Below are 13,910 nucleotides of genomic sequence, written 5' to 3' on the forward strand. Positions count from 1 at the left end.
TTTTTGCATGCAAGTGGTCCATCGTTCTAGTAGATAGATTATTTTTTTTTAACTCGAAGTGTTTCAGGTTTAAATATTTTCTCATCTCTCTAGTCTAATTTAGGCTTTTCGCACATTGGATCGGAAGATCTGAGTTCTAAGCATGGTCTAAAATATCTATAGTATCCCGATATTTCCATCGAAATTTCCGTGTTTTTGGACTACCGATATTTTTTTGAACTACCGATATTTCTGATATCATCGATATTTTAGACCTTACTAAGTCACTCATGTATCTTACTATGCAATGTATAAAGTGTAAAATATTGTACCAATTCATTATATATAAATGATTATGGTGTGTTTAAACTTCTTTCATTAATTACTACATATTTTCTGCACTCACAATGTTTGCTAGCTCACTATATAATCAACTTAAATAAGTTATATCTATCATGCAATTCATTTCCTTCCAATTTTTTGTGATAAACTAATAAATAATTGACTAAATAAATATCCTGCAAAGTTTTAATAAAAATTTCCAAGTTTTTCTTACAATTTCCGTGGTTTTTATTCAATTTTTATTGATATCGATAATATCCCGATATTTCCATCGAAATTTCTATGTTTTTGGACTACCGATATTTCCGATATCATCGATATTTAATACCTTGGTTCTAAGGGAGTGATTCTAATTCTTGTAGTTCAATATAGGGTGGTGATCTTCACCCGTTTTACCTCTCACATACTCTTTCAATATAGAACTAGTAACAATTTTTGAGGGTGTGTAAGAGTAAAATGCAATATGTGAAAATCATCACCCTATATATAATTACATCAAAGTATTAAACAATTGAAAAGTTGAGTGTGAAATAAGATGGGGGCATGTGAAAAGTACAAAGTAGATAAGTGTAGCAATTGTGTTATAAGAATTAAGACAATTAATTTATAATAAGAACGAGAGGACATCCTAGTTGACAAATAATAGTCTGAATTTGTTGATCAGCTCTCTTTGTTGAAGGTCCTACCTAAACAATCAATCATGCGGTCACACTCGATCATGGACATTCGATTTGTCATTTCGACTACATTTGTTGGGGTGTGAGGTTGTCCAATTTCAATTATGTGCCTTGCTGACGTCTAGTTTCCATTGATGGTATGAGAGATCAGTCTCAAGACATGATTCATACATATAAAAATTAAAGTAGCAATATCGTTTATAATAAAACAAATATTTTTTTTGTGTGAATTAGTTGTTATTAATTTTTTTTTGAACAAATGATATTATCTACATTAAAGAAATGGAATGACAATAGACATGCCATTTTTATTGGGGAATTTTTGTTTTTTATTTTTTTATTTTTAGCATATGAACAATGAGTATGTTACATATTCGATTCTACCCCTAAAAATATGCTTGAGAAGTAAAGTGCTCCACTTTTTCATGTCTCGTCTTCACTTTAAAACCCAATTATTAGCAGTATAGCTGTCTTGGTGCAAACCCCTTTTCGTTTAGGTGGAAAGGTATGGAATAGTTGGTTTTTGCATTTTTTTTTTACGATATTATCTACATTAAAAAAAAAAGATAGTTTAGCCTTACAATGAGTTAGAATCAAATCTAAGACTTTTCACTTGCAAGTGAAGGAATACCACTAGACGGTAATACTAAGTGATAGTTCTTGTATTACCTTTTTAAAGAGGGATAGAGGTAGTGTTTTCTTTGGGAATGATAAATACTTTTTTTTTCTTCTTACAAATTTATTTTTATTTGATTTATTTAATTTGAAGAAAAAAGTGTATATGAGGCCAAAAAAAATGTGAAACTTTGGTTTTTTTTTCTTCGTCTATATAGGCATTAGATTGTGATTTGTAATTAAAAAAATAATTTCTTTATGTAATGTCTTCACTCTTTCTTTTTTTTAAAAGGGGCCACATATGCTATTATGTGTACGAAGCCTCGTACCTTATATTCAAAACTTATACGCGTACCTTGAACTCTAAACGTAAAAAACAACTAACAATCATATGTACAGACCTCGAGTTTCATACTTGAACTTAAAAATCAAAACCTAGATTGGAGGTAATTAGACACATGAATCTATGATATTGGACTAAACTGAATCACATTCATTAATCCACATTTAAGTTTATTTTATTAGGGAAAAAATTTGAAAATTATGATAAAATTGCAGTTTATTAAAAACTTGTAACTCAAGTAATTAAAAATATTCACTTTTATTTTAACGTCTATGTTTGTTTTAAAAAATCTAAATAAAAAGTCGCTATTATAGTTTTCAAGTAGAAACTTCTTTAGTGCTCTGAAATATAAAATATTTCGTACTTTTTTTAGTAGATTGATTTAATTTTACATTAAGATGAGGGAAAATTCGGATAAACCATACAATGAACAATTTAATTTGATATCGAATTCGTCATTCATAATATTCAAACCTAAAACTTTTCAATTCAAAATAAAGAAAAATATCATCGTTTATAATACTGATTGACAATATTTCGTACTTTTTAACTGTGAGATATGCACACACTGCCACCATACACATTCCCATCACTCAGTTGCCCGAGAAAAAGAAGGATTCCCCTCACTTATTCCAATCTCAACGCTTTTACTTTTGCTTTTGCTTGTTCTAGGAAAAATCGGTGGGCCATGAACCCAAATTATATTAAAAGATTTAGTGGGCCAACATCACATCTCCAATCGCCTCGACAGCGTCTCTCCTTGATTTGCACATCTCCAACCCATCTTGTCGATAGAGGTGAATTGTCTGGCCTTCTATTTTCATATATATTTTTTTCATCTGTTTTTATTTTATGTAATCACGGTTAAGTCACGTTAATATTTTATATTTTTATTATTTTTTGTGTTATTATTTTTATAAAAAAATCAATATAAAATGTTAACGTGGCTTAACAGTGATCACACAAACAGGAAATGATGGGAAGAGTATGGAAATGGGAGGACAGAAAATCCACCTCCCTTGTCGACACCCTTTCAGTGCTTTGCTTGTGTTCGACTGTCGTTGCCATGAAATAATTTGGTGTATAGATTTTTAGGGTTGTACGAGCTTGTTTGGATGTGTTTTTGAAATAACTGAAAGCGTTTTTGATGAAAATATTTTTAGAACCAATTCTTAGTAAAAATTCAAGTAAATTCTGGAAAAGCACTTAAAGTGCTTTCTGGAAAAATCACAAGTTATGTATTTTTTCTAGGAAGCACTTTAAGTGCTTTTAGAAACAAAAAACATTTTCTCTAAAAGTGCTTTCAACTATTTTAAAAGCACATTCAAACAAGCTCGTAGGATAATGTTGTGCATCAAAATGTTGATTCTCCCCTGCATTACTCTTGCTAGAAATATTACTTCATTAGAGGGTTGCCGAAGTATTGGACATTCAGACACATCGACGTGTCTTGGACACTACGGGTGCGTTTGGTACGTGGGACGGGACGGGACGGAACGGGACGAGGCGTTCCGTCCCGCGTTTGGTGCGCCAAAAATGGGTGGAACGGGCTGTTCCACGGGACAGATTTTGGGTGTTTTTGCGTTCCACCTCCCCCCTGGAACGGGTTTGTTCCACGTCTGTGGAACACAATGTTTAACCATTTTAAGACAAATATACCCCATGTCTTTTTCAAAAATTACACCTTCGTTCCGTCCCGTCCCGTTCCGTCCCGTCCCGTCCCGTTCCGTCCCGTCCCGTCCCGTCCCGTCTGCGTACCAAACGCACCCTACCTGAACGCAACTTGAACACAATTAACGATTTAGACTAGATTAAAACACGGTAGGAGTTTTTTTTGTAAATTTAAAAAACATTTTGAGGCTGTTTTGGAAATATTGAAGCTAAAATCTATAAAAGTTACCGACCTCAACCTAACTTAAATCATCTTTTTTTTTTCTATAATTTTGTGCCTCCCTCTTTAATTCTCCATCTTTCTACAGTTCCTTAGTCACTTAATTCCACATCATATGCGCAACAACTAGCATCTAACACAAGTATTGTTTTATTATGAATTTCAAGTATTATTTTTAATATATATAATTTATTATATTTTAATCGTTGTATCTTACTCATGTGCGTGTTCTTTTTTTTTTTTTAAATTTGCCGTGTGGTCTTATCGTGTCGCCGAATTTATGTTCTTGCATCAGAGTTGAGTTGACATTTATCAATTTATTATTTAGAAGTGGGTTTTTTTTATAACTAAATACTATAAATATGAAGAAAAAAAAAAGAAAACTAATGAAAAGGGCTTGAAAACTTTGAGTTTTAATGATAAAGACAAAATAAAGGGTAAAGTGAATAGTACCAGGATTGACTTTTTAGTGTAAAAATGTGGTTTTTCGTTAAAGTGAACAGTACCAGGTGCTTTTCGTTAAAGTTCCAAAAAAAAAAGGAAACTATTCAATTTTAATATGAAATAGTAACTCCCACCGAAACTCACAACTGTTTAGGCCAGCAGCCTAAAAGTCCCAAACCCCCCCCCCTCCATTTGAAACCACCACCCTCATCTCTCTCTCCTCCCAGGCTCCTCCCCCATCTCTCTCTCTCTCTCTCTTCCCCCCAAACACAACTTTCTCTCTCATCTCCATAACCAGTATAGCCTGTGAAAAAGTCAAAATGGGTCAGCTCCTACCTAGCTCCACCACCCTCTTCACTTCAAAGCCCTCACCCATGTGCACCTTCCTCTCCCTCCTCATCATCGGCATTCTGGGTTTTTATACCCTGCATTTCCCCCACCCTCCACTCTCCTCCTCAAATTCCCATTCTGCCCTCCGATTCCGCCAGATTTTCCTCTCCCACGCCACCAACGCCACCCTCTCCTCCTACCTCCGCGCCCTCACCCTTCACCCCCACCTCGCCGGGACCCCGCCTTCTGTCGACACTTTCAACTTCGTCCGGGCCCACTTCCTGGGCCTGGGCCTCGACACCCGCTCGGCCCACTACAACGCCCTCCTCTCCTACCCACTCCACTCCTCTCTCTCTGCACATTTTGGCAACGGCTCCCGCGTGGACATCCCCTTAACCGAGCCCGGCCTCAACAATAATCGCGACGGCGTCGTTCCGCCGTACCACGCGTACTCCCCCTCCGGGTCGGCGCACGCTAAGCTCGCCTTCGCCAACCACGGCACGGACGAGGACTATCGTGCGCTGGGGGAGCTCGGGGTGAACGTTAGCGGGTGCGTGGTGATTGTTAGAAGAGGCGATGACGTGTCCAGAGGCGAAGTGGTTAGGAAGGCCGAGAAAAACGGTGCGCTGGCTGTACTATTGTACACCGAGGGGGCCGGTGGTGCTGGGAATGGGGGGTTTAAGAAGGGTTTTGAGAGAGGGTTTGTTATGAACGGCGTGGGGGACCCACTGAGCCCTGGGTGGGCCGGGGTCGACGGAGCCGAGAGGCTGGACCTGGACGACCCTGAGGTACTGAAAAGGTTTCCAAAAATTCCATCCACGCCCCTGTCCGCGGAGGCTGCCGAAACCCTTCTGGGTTGGCTCGGCGGGGCTACTGTGCCGCCAGCGTGGCGGGAATCGCTGCCCGCCGCAGTGCGCGGTGTGGGGCCTGGCCCGACAGTGGTGAATTTCACTTACAAGGTCGGTTTTTGTGGGTGCTCATTTTTCTCTGTTGCATGGATTTTAGTCAAATGTTGTGTGAAAGGTGGTGGCTTGGAAATTTCTGAATCTGGCAGTGTGTGATTTTTTGACTTTGGTGTTTTCTGTTATTTCTGTTATGTTATCCACACTGTTGGTTGTGTAAAGTTTAGTCAAAATTCGATGTAGGCAGTGGGGATGTGTTATAATTTCAGCTTTACATTGGGAATTTTGAACACACACACACACACACACACACATATATATATATATTGTGAAAAAGCTTTGAGATTTTTGCCAATTTGCGGGGAATAGTTGACTTGGGGGAAATTTGAGTCAAATTTGGAAATATTTTCTTGGTTTGGTTGGTCTATATCTCAATTTCCAACCATTAGCTAAGAATAAGATACTTGGAAAATTTCTAAATTTGGGCACATTATAAAATGCAGTAAAAAACTTTGGAATCATGACTTTTATACACCGGATGTGGGATTCCATAGCTGACATATATTTTCATTCATTTCCCCAACATCTTGCGTATACGAACTTGTGTCATGCGCAGACTCTGTTCATAGCAAGATCACCCGATTAAGGAAATGAAGCCAAATATTTTTTTTTTTTGGGGTAACAGCGTCAAGAGAAGAATGCTGAGTAAGAAATGGTATATGATGGTGTATATTCAAATGAGACTCATGGCATTTCCATAACCGTACAATATTGAGAATTTGGAGCACCATAATGTTCTTATATCCACGGAAATTCCATTCTCCCGTTTGCGGAGGAGTGCATGTGCCTCTTGCATTGTGCTTCTAAGAGCTTGTCTTTTAGTCCCTCTGTTAGAAACCTGTTGTTTTGTCACTTTCTGTTGCATCATTTACTTTGTAATCGATATCATTTTTGCAGCAATAGCCGTAATCTATCTTTTATATTATCGTCTTTTGCTTTTAAATATTTTGCTTACCTACCTATAAATCTTTGGAAAGAGGAATGATTATATTTTAGCCTGTATGCTGGATAATATTCTTCCCTGCTCCCTCTCTCCTCTTATATATTCTCTCTTATATTTTCTGTGTCATAATTTTAGGGGGAGAAAAAGGTGGTGAAGATTCATAATGTTTTTGCTGTCATAAGGGGTTCAGAAGAGCCCGACCGCTATGTGCTGCTTGGAAACCATAGAGATGCGTGGACATATGGGGCTGTTGACCCCAATAGTGGAACTGCAGCATTACTTGACATTGCTCGTAGATATTCTCTTTTGATGCGTTCAGGTTGGAATCCTAGGAGGACGATTATTCTCTGTAGTTGGGACGCGGAAGAGTTTGGAATGGTAGGTGATTCTGCGTCTTCATTACCAAAAGACTCTAGGCGGTCACAGTCATTGTTTTGCATCAGATATTTAAGTGACTTTATTATATAATACTTAGGTTTATTAATCAGAATACTTGAATTTATTGATCTCTCAAGGTTTGGTGTTCCCAGGTAGGATCTACTGAGTGGGTTGAACAAAACATTGCCAATCTGGGCTCCAAAGCCGTTGCCTACCTTAATGTAGATTGTGCAGTTCAAGGGCCAGGATTCTTTGTCCGCTCGACTCCTCAGCTGGACAATCTGATTCTTGAGGTCACAAAGAAGGTAAACAAAATAATCATAACCAGTAACTACAAATAGAAGAAAGTTATTTTCTTTGGGTGCGAGTCAGTGTTACACCTGGTATTTTAGTGATATATCCTTGACCGCTATTCAATGTGACCTCAGGTTAAAGATCCAGACTCGGTGGGTGCCACTGTATATGAGAAATGGATGACAGCAAATAGAAGGGTTGATGTAAGTGATTATCAGTAATTCCCGTTCTTGCTCCTTACTTTCATGCATTATCCTGCCATGACAGTTTTGGTCACATGTTCTGTCATGGGTTTTCAGGTCCAAAGACTAAGTGCAGTGGATTCTGATTTTGCCCCATTTTTGCAACATGCAGGGATTCCTTCCATGGATATGTATTATGGAAGTGGTACATCTCTTATTTTCCTTCTAGTAAGTCGGATAGAAAAATTGAGTTTTATATTAATACTGCGATAGCATGATTAATCTTCATTCATGTTCAGATTTTTCTGTTTATCACACTGCATACGACGCTTATGAGTGGATGATAAATTTTGGAGATCCTTTCTTTCAGAGACATGTGGCTGGTAAGCTTACTTTTACAGACTTGTCCACAAAACTCTTTGCTGTTGAGTTCTTTTTTAATATATTTGAAGACGATTACTTTACTGTTAAAAATTCAATGGAACTTCTCCTCAGTTGCTGGAATGTGGGGACTTCTTGCCCTTCACCTGGCTGACGATTTAGTTCTACCTTTCAATTTCCTCTCTTATGCGGATCAGTTAAAGGTGTGAATCTTCTCCGAATTGGGTCATTAACTTTTTTTGTTCAATTATTTTTTGTGAAATACTGATGGTATCATTTTTACTTATGGCTTTCGTTTTGGTTGAATCAGTAAAAGTAAGAGAGAAATGGGATGCAAGAATTTAAATTTTTATCATGGATAGAGGGAAATGATGTAATAGGAAAATTATTTAAAGGCATTCATCTTCATCAGTTTAACGAATGTGCCAAAAATATATTTTATTTTTATTGTAGTTGTGGTTAAAAAAAGGGGTAGTCTAAGCTTTTTTCATGCATATGGTTGGTCCTTTTTAAACTAAATGCTAAACCTACATCTTTATGAATTTTGGGCAGCATTATAAAGATGTTTTGAGCAACTTGTTGGACGGGGGTGTATCTCTACATCCCCTCACAACAGCAATTCAGGAGTTTGCCTATGCCGCCAAAGAAGCTGAAGATGAAGCACAGGTAAAATCTTCAAAATAGACATATTGACACTTTGTTGTTGCCGTCTGTTAGTCAAATAATGTCAAAGATCAGCAATGTCATTTTTGATATCGTGTTGGGATTAAAAAGGTGAAATTATAATGACATGCGTATAGCGCTTCATTGATTTATTTTCTATTCTTGTTCTGAAGTGGAATAAGCATAAACGTTTCGGGAAATTCTGAGAAATTTATCCTTCTAATTTTTTGAAGTGCAGAAGCTGAGAGACCAAGAAAATACAAGTGAGCTTGTAATTTTGAAGACGCGGGCACTGAATGATCGGCTGATGTTTGCTGAAAGAGGCTTCCTGGATTCAGATGGAATCGAAGGAAGACAGTGGTTCAAGCATCTTGTAAGTATTTTTCTTTTTCCTTGATTTCCTAAAGCTGATTGAAAATGATTAGATATTGATTATGGTAGTTAAAAAGGAAAGAGAGACGAAGAAGGGTTCATACTTCATACAAACGCATTGCATTATCATTTTGCCCCTCTTGTTCCTGTAGGTTTATGGGCCTCCTGGTGAGCATGGAAGCAAACTATCCTTCTTTCCCGGAGTAGGCGATGCAATGCTTCGAGCAAAGAGAATGAGTAGGAGAGAAGGGGAGGCCAAAGTTCAGCACGAGATCTGGAGAGTTGCCCGGGCCATACAGAGGGCTGAAAAATCCCTGAGAGGAGACGTTTTCTGAATCATGTACACAGAAAGAAGAAGAAAACCTCGAAAACATTCCGGCACTGGCGTGTATTTATGAGCATGGAGTAGAAGAAGGTGCAACTTTTTTGCCCTGTAATATAGACATAGTGTTTGTAAATAGTACCTTGGTTATTCTCTGTAAAGTGTGAACTCAATTTTCCGGGTGAAGATCTTGATGTACTTGTCAAAAAGTATATTTAGTTTTTTTGTAGAATAGTGAGTCGGATATAGTAGGTAATTATTTGGTTCGAAAATGTTAATAGGTAGCCAATTCGCAACCAACCGACTAAGACCATCTCCAAATCAAGAGTTGGTGTCGGTGATTGAGAGATTGAGAGGGATGGGAGAGAGACAGACACACACCCATTTGGCCTTCATTTCCCCTTCCTCAAACCCTAGCAGCCACAACACCAACTGTAGCCGATCTCTGCAATAGCGTCAGCTCCTTCCGACCGCACAAACCTGGCCTCCATTTCTGTAACTCGGAGCTTCGTCTCTCTGGGTGAGATGGACTGGCCTAAACATCAAATTGTCATTAAGTGGTGGAAATAGTGGACATCTGTTGTTGCTCTCTTTTAGTGTGTGCATATGGTTCTACTCTTTTAGGTGTAGGTGTCTGATAAGAAAGCAAGGGCCTGGTATGCTTCCAAGGGAAACATACTTTGAGACACTTGTGCCAGTTAAGGGAGCATTTTGCTCATCAACTTAACCAAGGTGTATGATTACCCCTCTTAAATTTTTAGAGAGGTTGTGAGCAAGCACCTTGAGTTAAAGTGGTGAGCAAACACTACTTCTCTGTTAAAAGTTTCATCGTATAAAATTCACTATTTAAAAATCTTACGTGTGTACTTATCCTAAGCACTTAGGAGTGCTGGTTGTTTGAGTTAATATTTGAACATTGGGCTTAAATAAAGATTAGCTCAAGGATGCCAATTAAAGGAGACTTGCCCAAAGCCTAGCGTCGAGCCCATAAGCAAATTGAAGCTTTCTGAGCCAAGATACAAGCCACGTGCTTACAATTGAAATGATAGGTGATGAAGATTAACCTACTACCAGCCAAAAAACACTTTCTAGTGGCATTGCTAGTAAAAATTTGATGACTCACTACCTTCCAAGTACTTTCGAGCAGGAGCAAAAGCTATAGCAGTCGGGCCAAACTACCAATAAAAGGAAGAAGAGGCCCCAGAGACAAGGACACTCAACCAATCAAACAAATAAACGTACAAACTCTGCTCTCAAGCCATATTTGCATCCAAAAGCTGAAATCAACCCAGATTCAGTCCTTTTTAGTGATAGTTCTCTGAAAAAGCTATATCTTGTCTAGTATAAAAGCTATGCTACCTCCCTTAGTGTTGTAATATTGATTCTCTCAAGTAAACTTGTTTACCATCCATCCATTTTTAGCATATAAACCCTGTAAATTCAAAGAGAAGTGACTGCAAGAAGTTCAACCTTGCCAAAAAAGGTGAAATCTTGTCTGAAGCTCTTTGTTTGTTGTCTAAATTAGTAGATCTATTACTTAATGCACTCTTCAACATGTATTCAAGTTATTACTACATGTTTCTTTATTTAAATGTCTTATTTGCATATGGATCTGGTTAGCTTAATGGATATGTTTTCAATAAGAACAGTTTGGAATCAACAAATGACTTAAGGGGCTATGGACTCCCTTCATTCAAACATATAGGACTATGAACTAAAAGTCCTTGTTTACAAGGCAAGAAAAAGAATTTAATATAGATTTAACCCACCCATGACAATCCTTTGATAACAAGAAGTTTAAGTAACTTGGGGCGCAAGTAATCAACTTAAAACACACTTGTTCTACATATGCTATGCCGAGATAGTAGTGTTAGGCCTAGCACTTAGTTAGTTTTGATTGCGAGCCTCAAGGCCTATACCTAAGGCCTCACAAAGGCACCTTTCATAACTAACTTTGTTATCTTCTTGTAGCACATCAACAAGCAAGAGTCCGATTACACATCCAAAGTGCCAATCCCTTGAGGAGTTGTGTTGAGGTCTAAGGAGTCTTCTTCAGAGAAATCTTTGCCCGAATATAGTTTTGGCATGCCTAGTGGGACTCCATTAGTCTTGTATGCCAAGAAGAAAGAGGAAGGAGAAAACCTTCAGGTGGAACACAGAATACGGGCCACCCTAGTGTTTACCAAGATCTAGCATGACAGATCATCTAGAAGATTGCCCCTCTTTACAAGGACCAGCTATTGTGGGAAACCTAACTTCATCTGAGAAATCAGGAGGGAAGGTGACCAATGAAGACTTGCAAACCACCATGGTGCAAGTGTTGAAAAGTATGGAGAAGATCTCTCTGAAGACTAGAGGAAAAGTGAGCAGACTTTGCTCCCTAACAAGAAGTTTGCATATAAGACTAGATCTAGTGTACTCTACTCCAAAAGACATTTATGCTTGAGAAATGATGAAAGAGTCAAGTCTTGAGAAGGAACCAACTATTCACCTATTTCCCTTACTCGAGGAGGAGAAGGAAAAAGAAAAAGAGAAAGTAAGGTCTAAGGCTAGCCTGCCAATACTAAAAGAAATCCTGGAGACAGTGTTGCCCGACCCATTATTATCTTTACTAGACAGTATGGGGCAGACCGAGCTAGAAAGGAAGAAGTATGGGATGCCCTATTTAATTGGAGAATCCAGCAGGAAATGTGAGCTCACAATTATGGACAAACCTTTCCTTTATAGGCCACCACCATTGGCTAATAAGGGAGGAGGGGCTAGATGGAGGAAGCCCGAACGAAAAAGGAAACTTTCTTGGGCAATGATCGTAGCCCGAAGTGGCTCCTCATACGCCACCTAATAATACAGTCAACCAGCAACTCAGATAGGAGTTAGCCGAGTTAAGAAGAATGGTGCTCCAGAATGCCCAACCTTAGGCTCGCCCACTATTTAGGATCACCTACCAGAAGTCATATCCTAAGTATATTGATGAACAAAATCCTTTTTCCCTTAACTTTAAGATGCCCACGTTCCTCACTTTTAGTGGAGAACATGGCAGTGTGTCATCTAGAGATCACATTTTCAAGTTCTCCAACCAATGCGTGGCATTTAAAGACAATCCTAATTATAACTTAAGATTGTTTGGGAACTCGTTAGTTGGTCTAGCATTTCAGTGGTACTCTTTGTTGCCCCATAATTCTATTGCCAACTGGGGGCAAATGGAGATGGCTTTCCATGAACAGTTTTATAGGTAGAGCCCGAGATGACTATCAATGATCTAGTGGAGGTGAAGCAATATAAGCATGAGTCTACAGACGATTTCATAATGAGGTTTAGAAAGATAAGGATGCGGTGCCAATCCCCTATTAATCATGCCTAGCTTATATCCATTGCTCAGAAGGCATTAAGGCTGTCTTTAAGGAAAAAGTTTTATGAGGTACAATTTAGTGAATTGCAAGAGTTGGTGATTGCTGCCACAAAGTATGAGAAGCTGTTGATTGAAGAACAACAAGTGAAACACTCATACAAGGTTCCTCCTTTCTACAAAAATAAAGTTGCAATTCACCAAGTAGATTTTGAAGGAGCAGAGCCAGAAGAAAGTGATGGTCATGGAGGAGAGGGAATTGAGAGCAGAGATGAACACCCATTTTAAACCTTTAACAGTGAAGGGTTTAGTCCAGCCAGTCAAGGATCAAAATGTGGTGATGAATGATGGTGGGTTTGTCCCTATGAAGTCCCTTAAATAACAAAGTTATTCTTTTGATTTAACCAAGGCCTCAGAAATCTATGAAGAGTTGGTGCGTGCAAGAGTAATTATACCTGACAACACCAAGAAAATGCATAAGTTAGAAGAATTAAGAGGAAAAAAGTATTGCAAGCTGCACTATACCTTCAACCATTCATAACTAACTGTGTCTAATTCAAGGATTGGATACAAGACCTCATAGTCAAGGGGAAATTGTTCTTGGAGAAACCCCAAGCTAATATGATGATTAATACATATCCCTTCCCAAAAGCCCAAATAAACATGATCAACCTGACTTGGGCTGAGAAATAAAAGGGAAAAGCCATTTAGGATGTGAAAGTAGAAATAATGCAAGTTGATAGACCAACAGAAGGAACTATCAAGTTGCCTGAGAAACCCAAAGCATCTATAATTAAAAGGTTGGTATTGTGTAACAAGTGTCAATGTGAATGTGAGCTAGAATTGCTAGCATTAGGAGCTATTATTGATCAAGAATTGATCAGAAAAAGAGAGAAAGAAGAGCAAGAAACTTGCAGAAGCATCATGCAGGTAGCTGAGAATGAGACCTCCAGAAATGTTTTCCAAAGGTTAGAAGGAGATTCTGAGCCAAAAAACTTGTCTGAGGTATTCAGAAACCACAAAGCCTCAAAAGAGGTGGAAGATAAATAAACCAAAATACCAAGAAGGGTGGATGTTAGGCCTTCCGAGCCAAGTTATGAAGGTAGTAGTGTCAGGATGAAGGGAAAAACAAGGACCTTAGTATCCCCAGTCACCAAGAAGGATTCTGCCCGACTTAGGTGGAAATGGTAAGTAGTTGGAAATGATGGGAGACCTATCAAGGAAATATGAGCTTCTATGATTAGGAGAGTCCAGAGGTAGCACAAAGCTCATATGAACTCACTGAAAGTTCCTACTACATCAGAAACCTCTGAAAATGTGAAGTTTGAGAAAGTACCTTATGAGGGAAGAAATCAACTTTATTGGAGAAACAAGAATGAGGTAGAAAAGGCTAATAACAAGACTGAAGGAGAAGGAAATCATGTGCCACAAAGCTCACATCCGAGA

At 38.5% G+C, this 13,910-nt stretch overlaps 1 protein-coding gene and 1 long non-coding RNA gene across 3 annotated transcripts; one reads left to right on the forward strand and one right to left on the reverse strand.

Annotated features, from left to right (window-relative positions):
* Nucleotides 1-4,533: 4,533 nt before the first annotated feature.
* Nucleotides 4,534-9,350, forward strand: LOC126600869 (probable glutamate carboxypeptidase AMP1). 2 transcript variants are annotated; one of them, XM_050267564.1, is made up of 10 exons: nucleotides 4,535-5,580; nucleotides 6,662-6,904; nucleotides 7,057-7,209; nucleotides 7,333-7,401; nucleotides 7,498-7,585; nucleotides 7,680-7,763; nucleotides 7,876-7,964; nucleotides 8,314-8,427; nucleotides 8,663-8,797; nucleotides 8,949-9,350. In XM_050267564.1, the coding sequence occupies exons 1-10, from the start codon at nucleotides 4,612-4,614 to the stop codon at nucleotides 9,129-9,131; spliced, it is 2,127 nt and encodes a 708-aa protein (XP_050123521.1). In that variant the 5' UTR covers nucleotides 4,535-4,611; the 3' UTR covers nucleotides 9,132-9,350. The 2 variants fall into 2 exon arrangements, with proteins under 2 accessions (XP_050123522.1, XP_050123521.1); XM_050267565.1 differs by lacking the exon at nucleotides 8,949-9,350 and having other exon boundaries at nucleotides 4,534-5,580; nucleotides 8,658-8,796.
* On the reverse strand, nucleotides 8,559-9,040 carry LOC126600870 (uncharacterized). The gene is made up of 2 exons (XR_007615614.1): nucleotides 8,901-9,040; nucleotides 8,559-8,831 (listed from the first exon to the last, which is right to left on the reverse strand). It is a non-coding gene; the product is annotated as an uncharacterized LOC126600870 (long non-coding RNA).
* Nucleotides 9,351-13,910: the final 4,560 nt, after the last annotated feature.

The sequence above is a fragment of the Malus sylvestris genome, chromosome 14, assembly GCF_916048215.2.
Source record: "Malus sylvestris chromosome 14, drMalSylv7.2, whole genome shotgun sequence".
Lineage (NCBI taxonomy): Eukaryota > Viridiplantae > Streptophyta > Magnoliopsida > Rosales > Rosaceae > Malus > Malus sylvestris.

What these genes read in the sequence shown, in the direction of transcription:
- LOC126600869 (XM_050267564.1), top strand. Translation starts at nt 4,612, where the DNA reads ATGGGTCAGCTCCTACCTAGCTCCACCACCCTCTTCACTTCAAAGCCC. An exon ending in ACGCGGAAGAGTTTGGAATG is followed by an intron (nt 6,905 to 7,056) that starts GTAGGTGATTCT and finishes TGGTGTTCCCAG; the next exon opens with GTAGGATCTACTGAGTGGGT. An exon ending in CTTTCAGAGACATGTGGCTG is followed by an intron (nt 7,764 to 7,875) that starts GTAAGCTTACTT and finishes ACTTCTCCTCAG; the next exon opens with TTGCTGGAATGTGGGGACTT.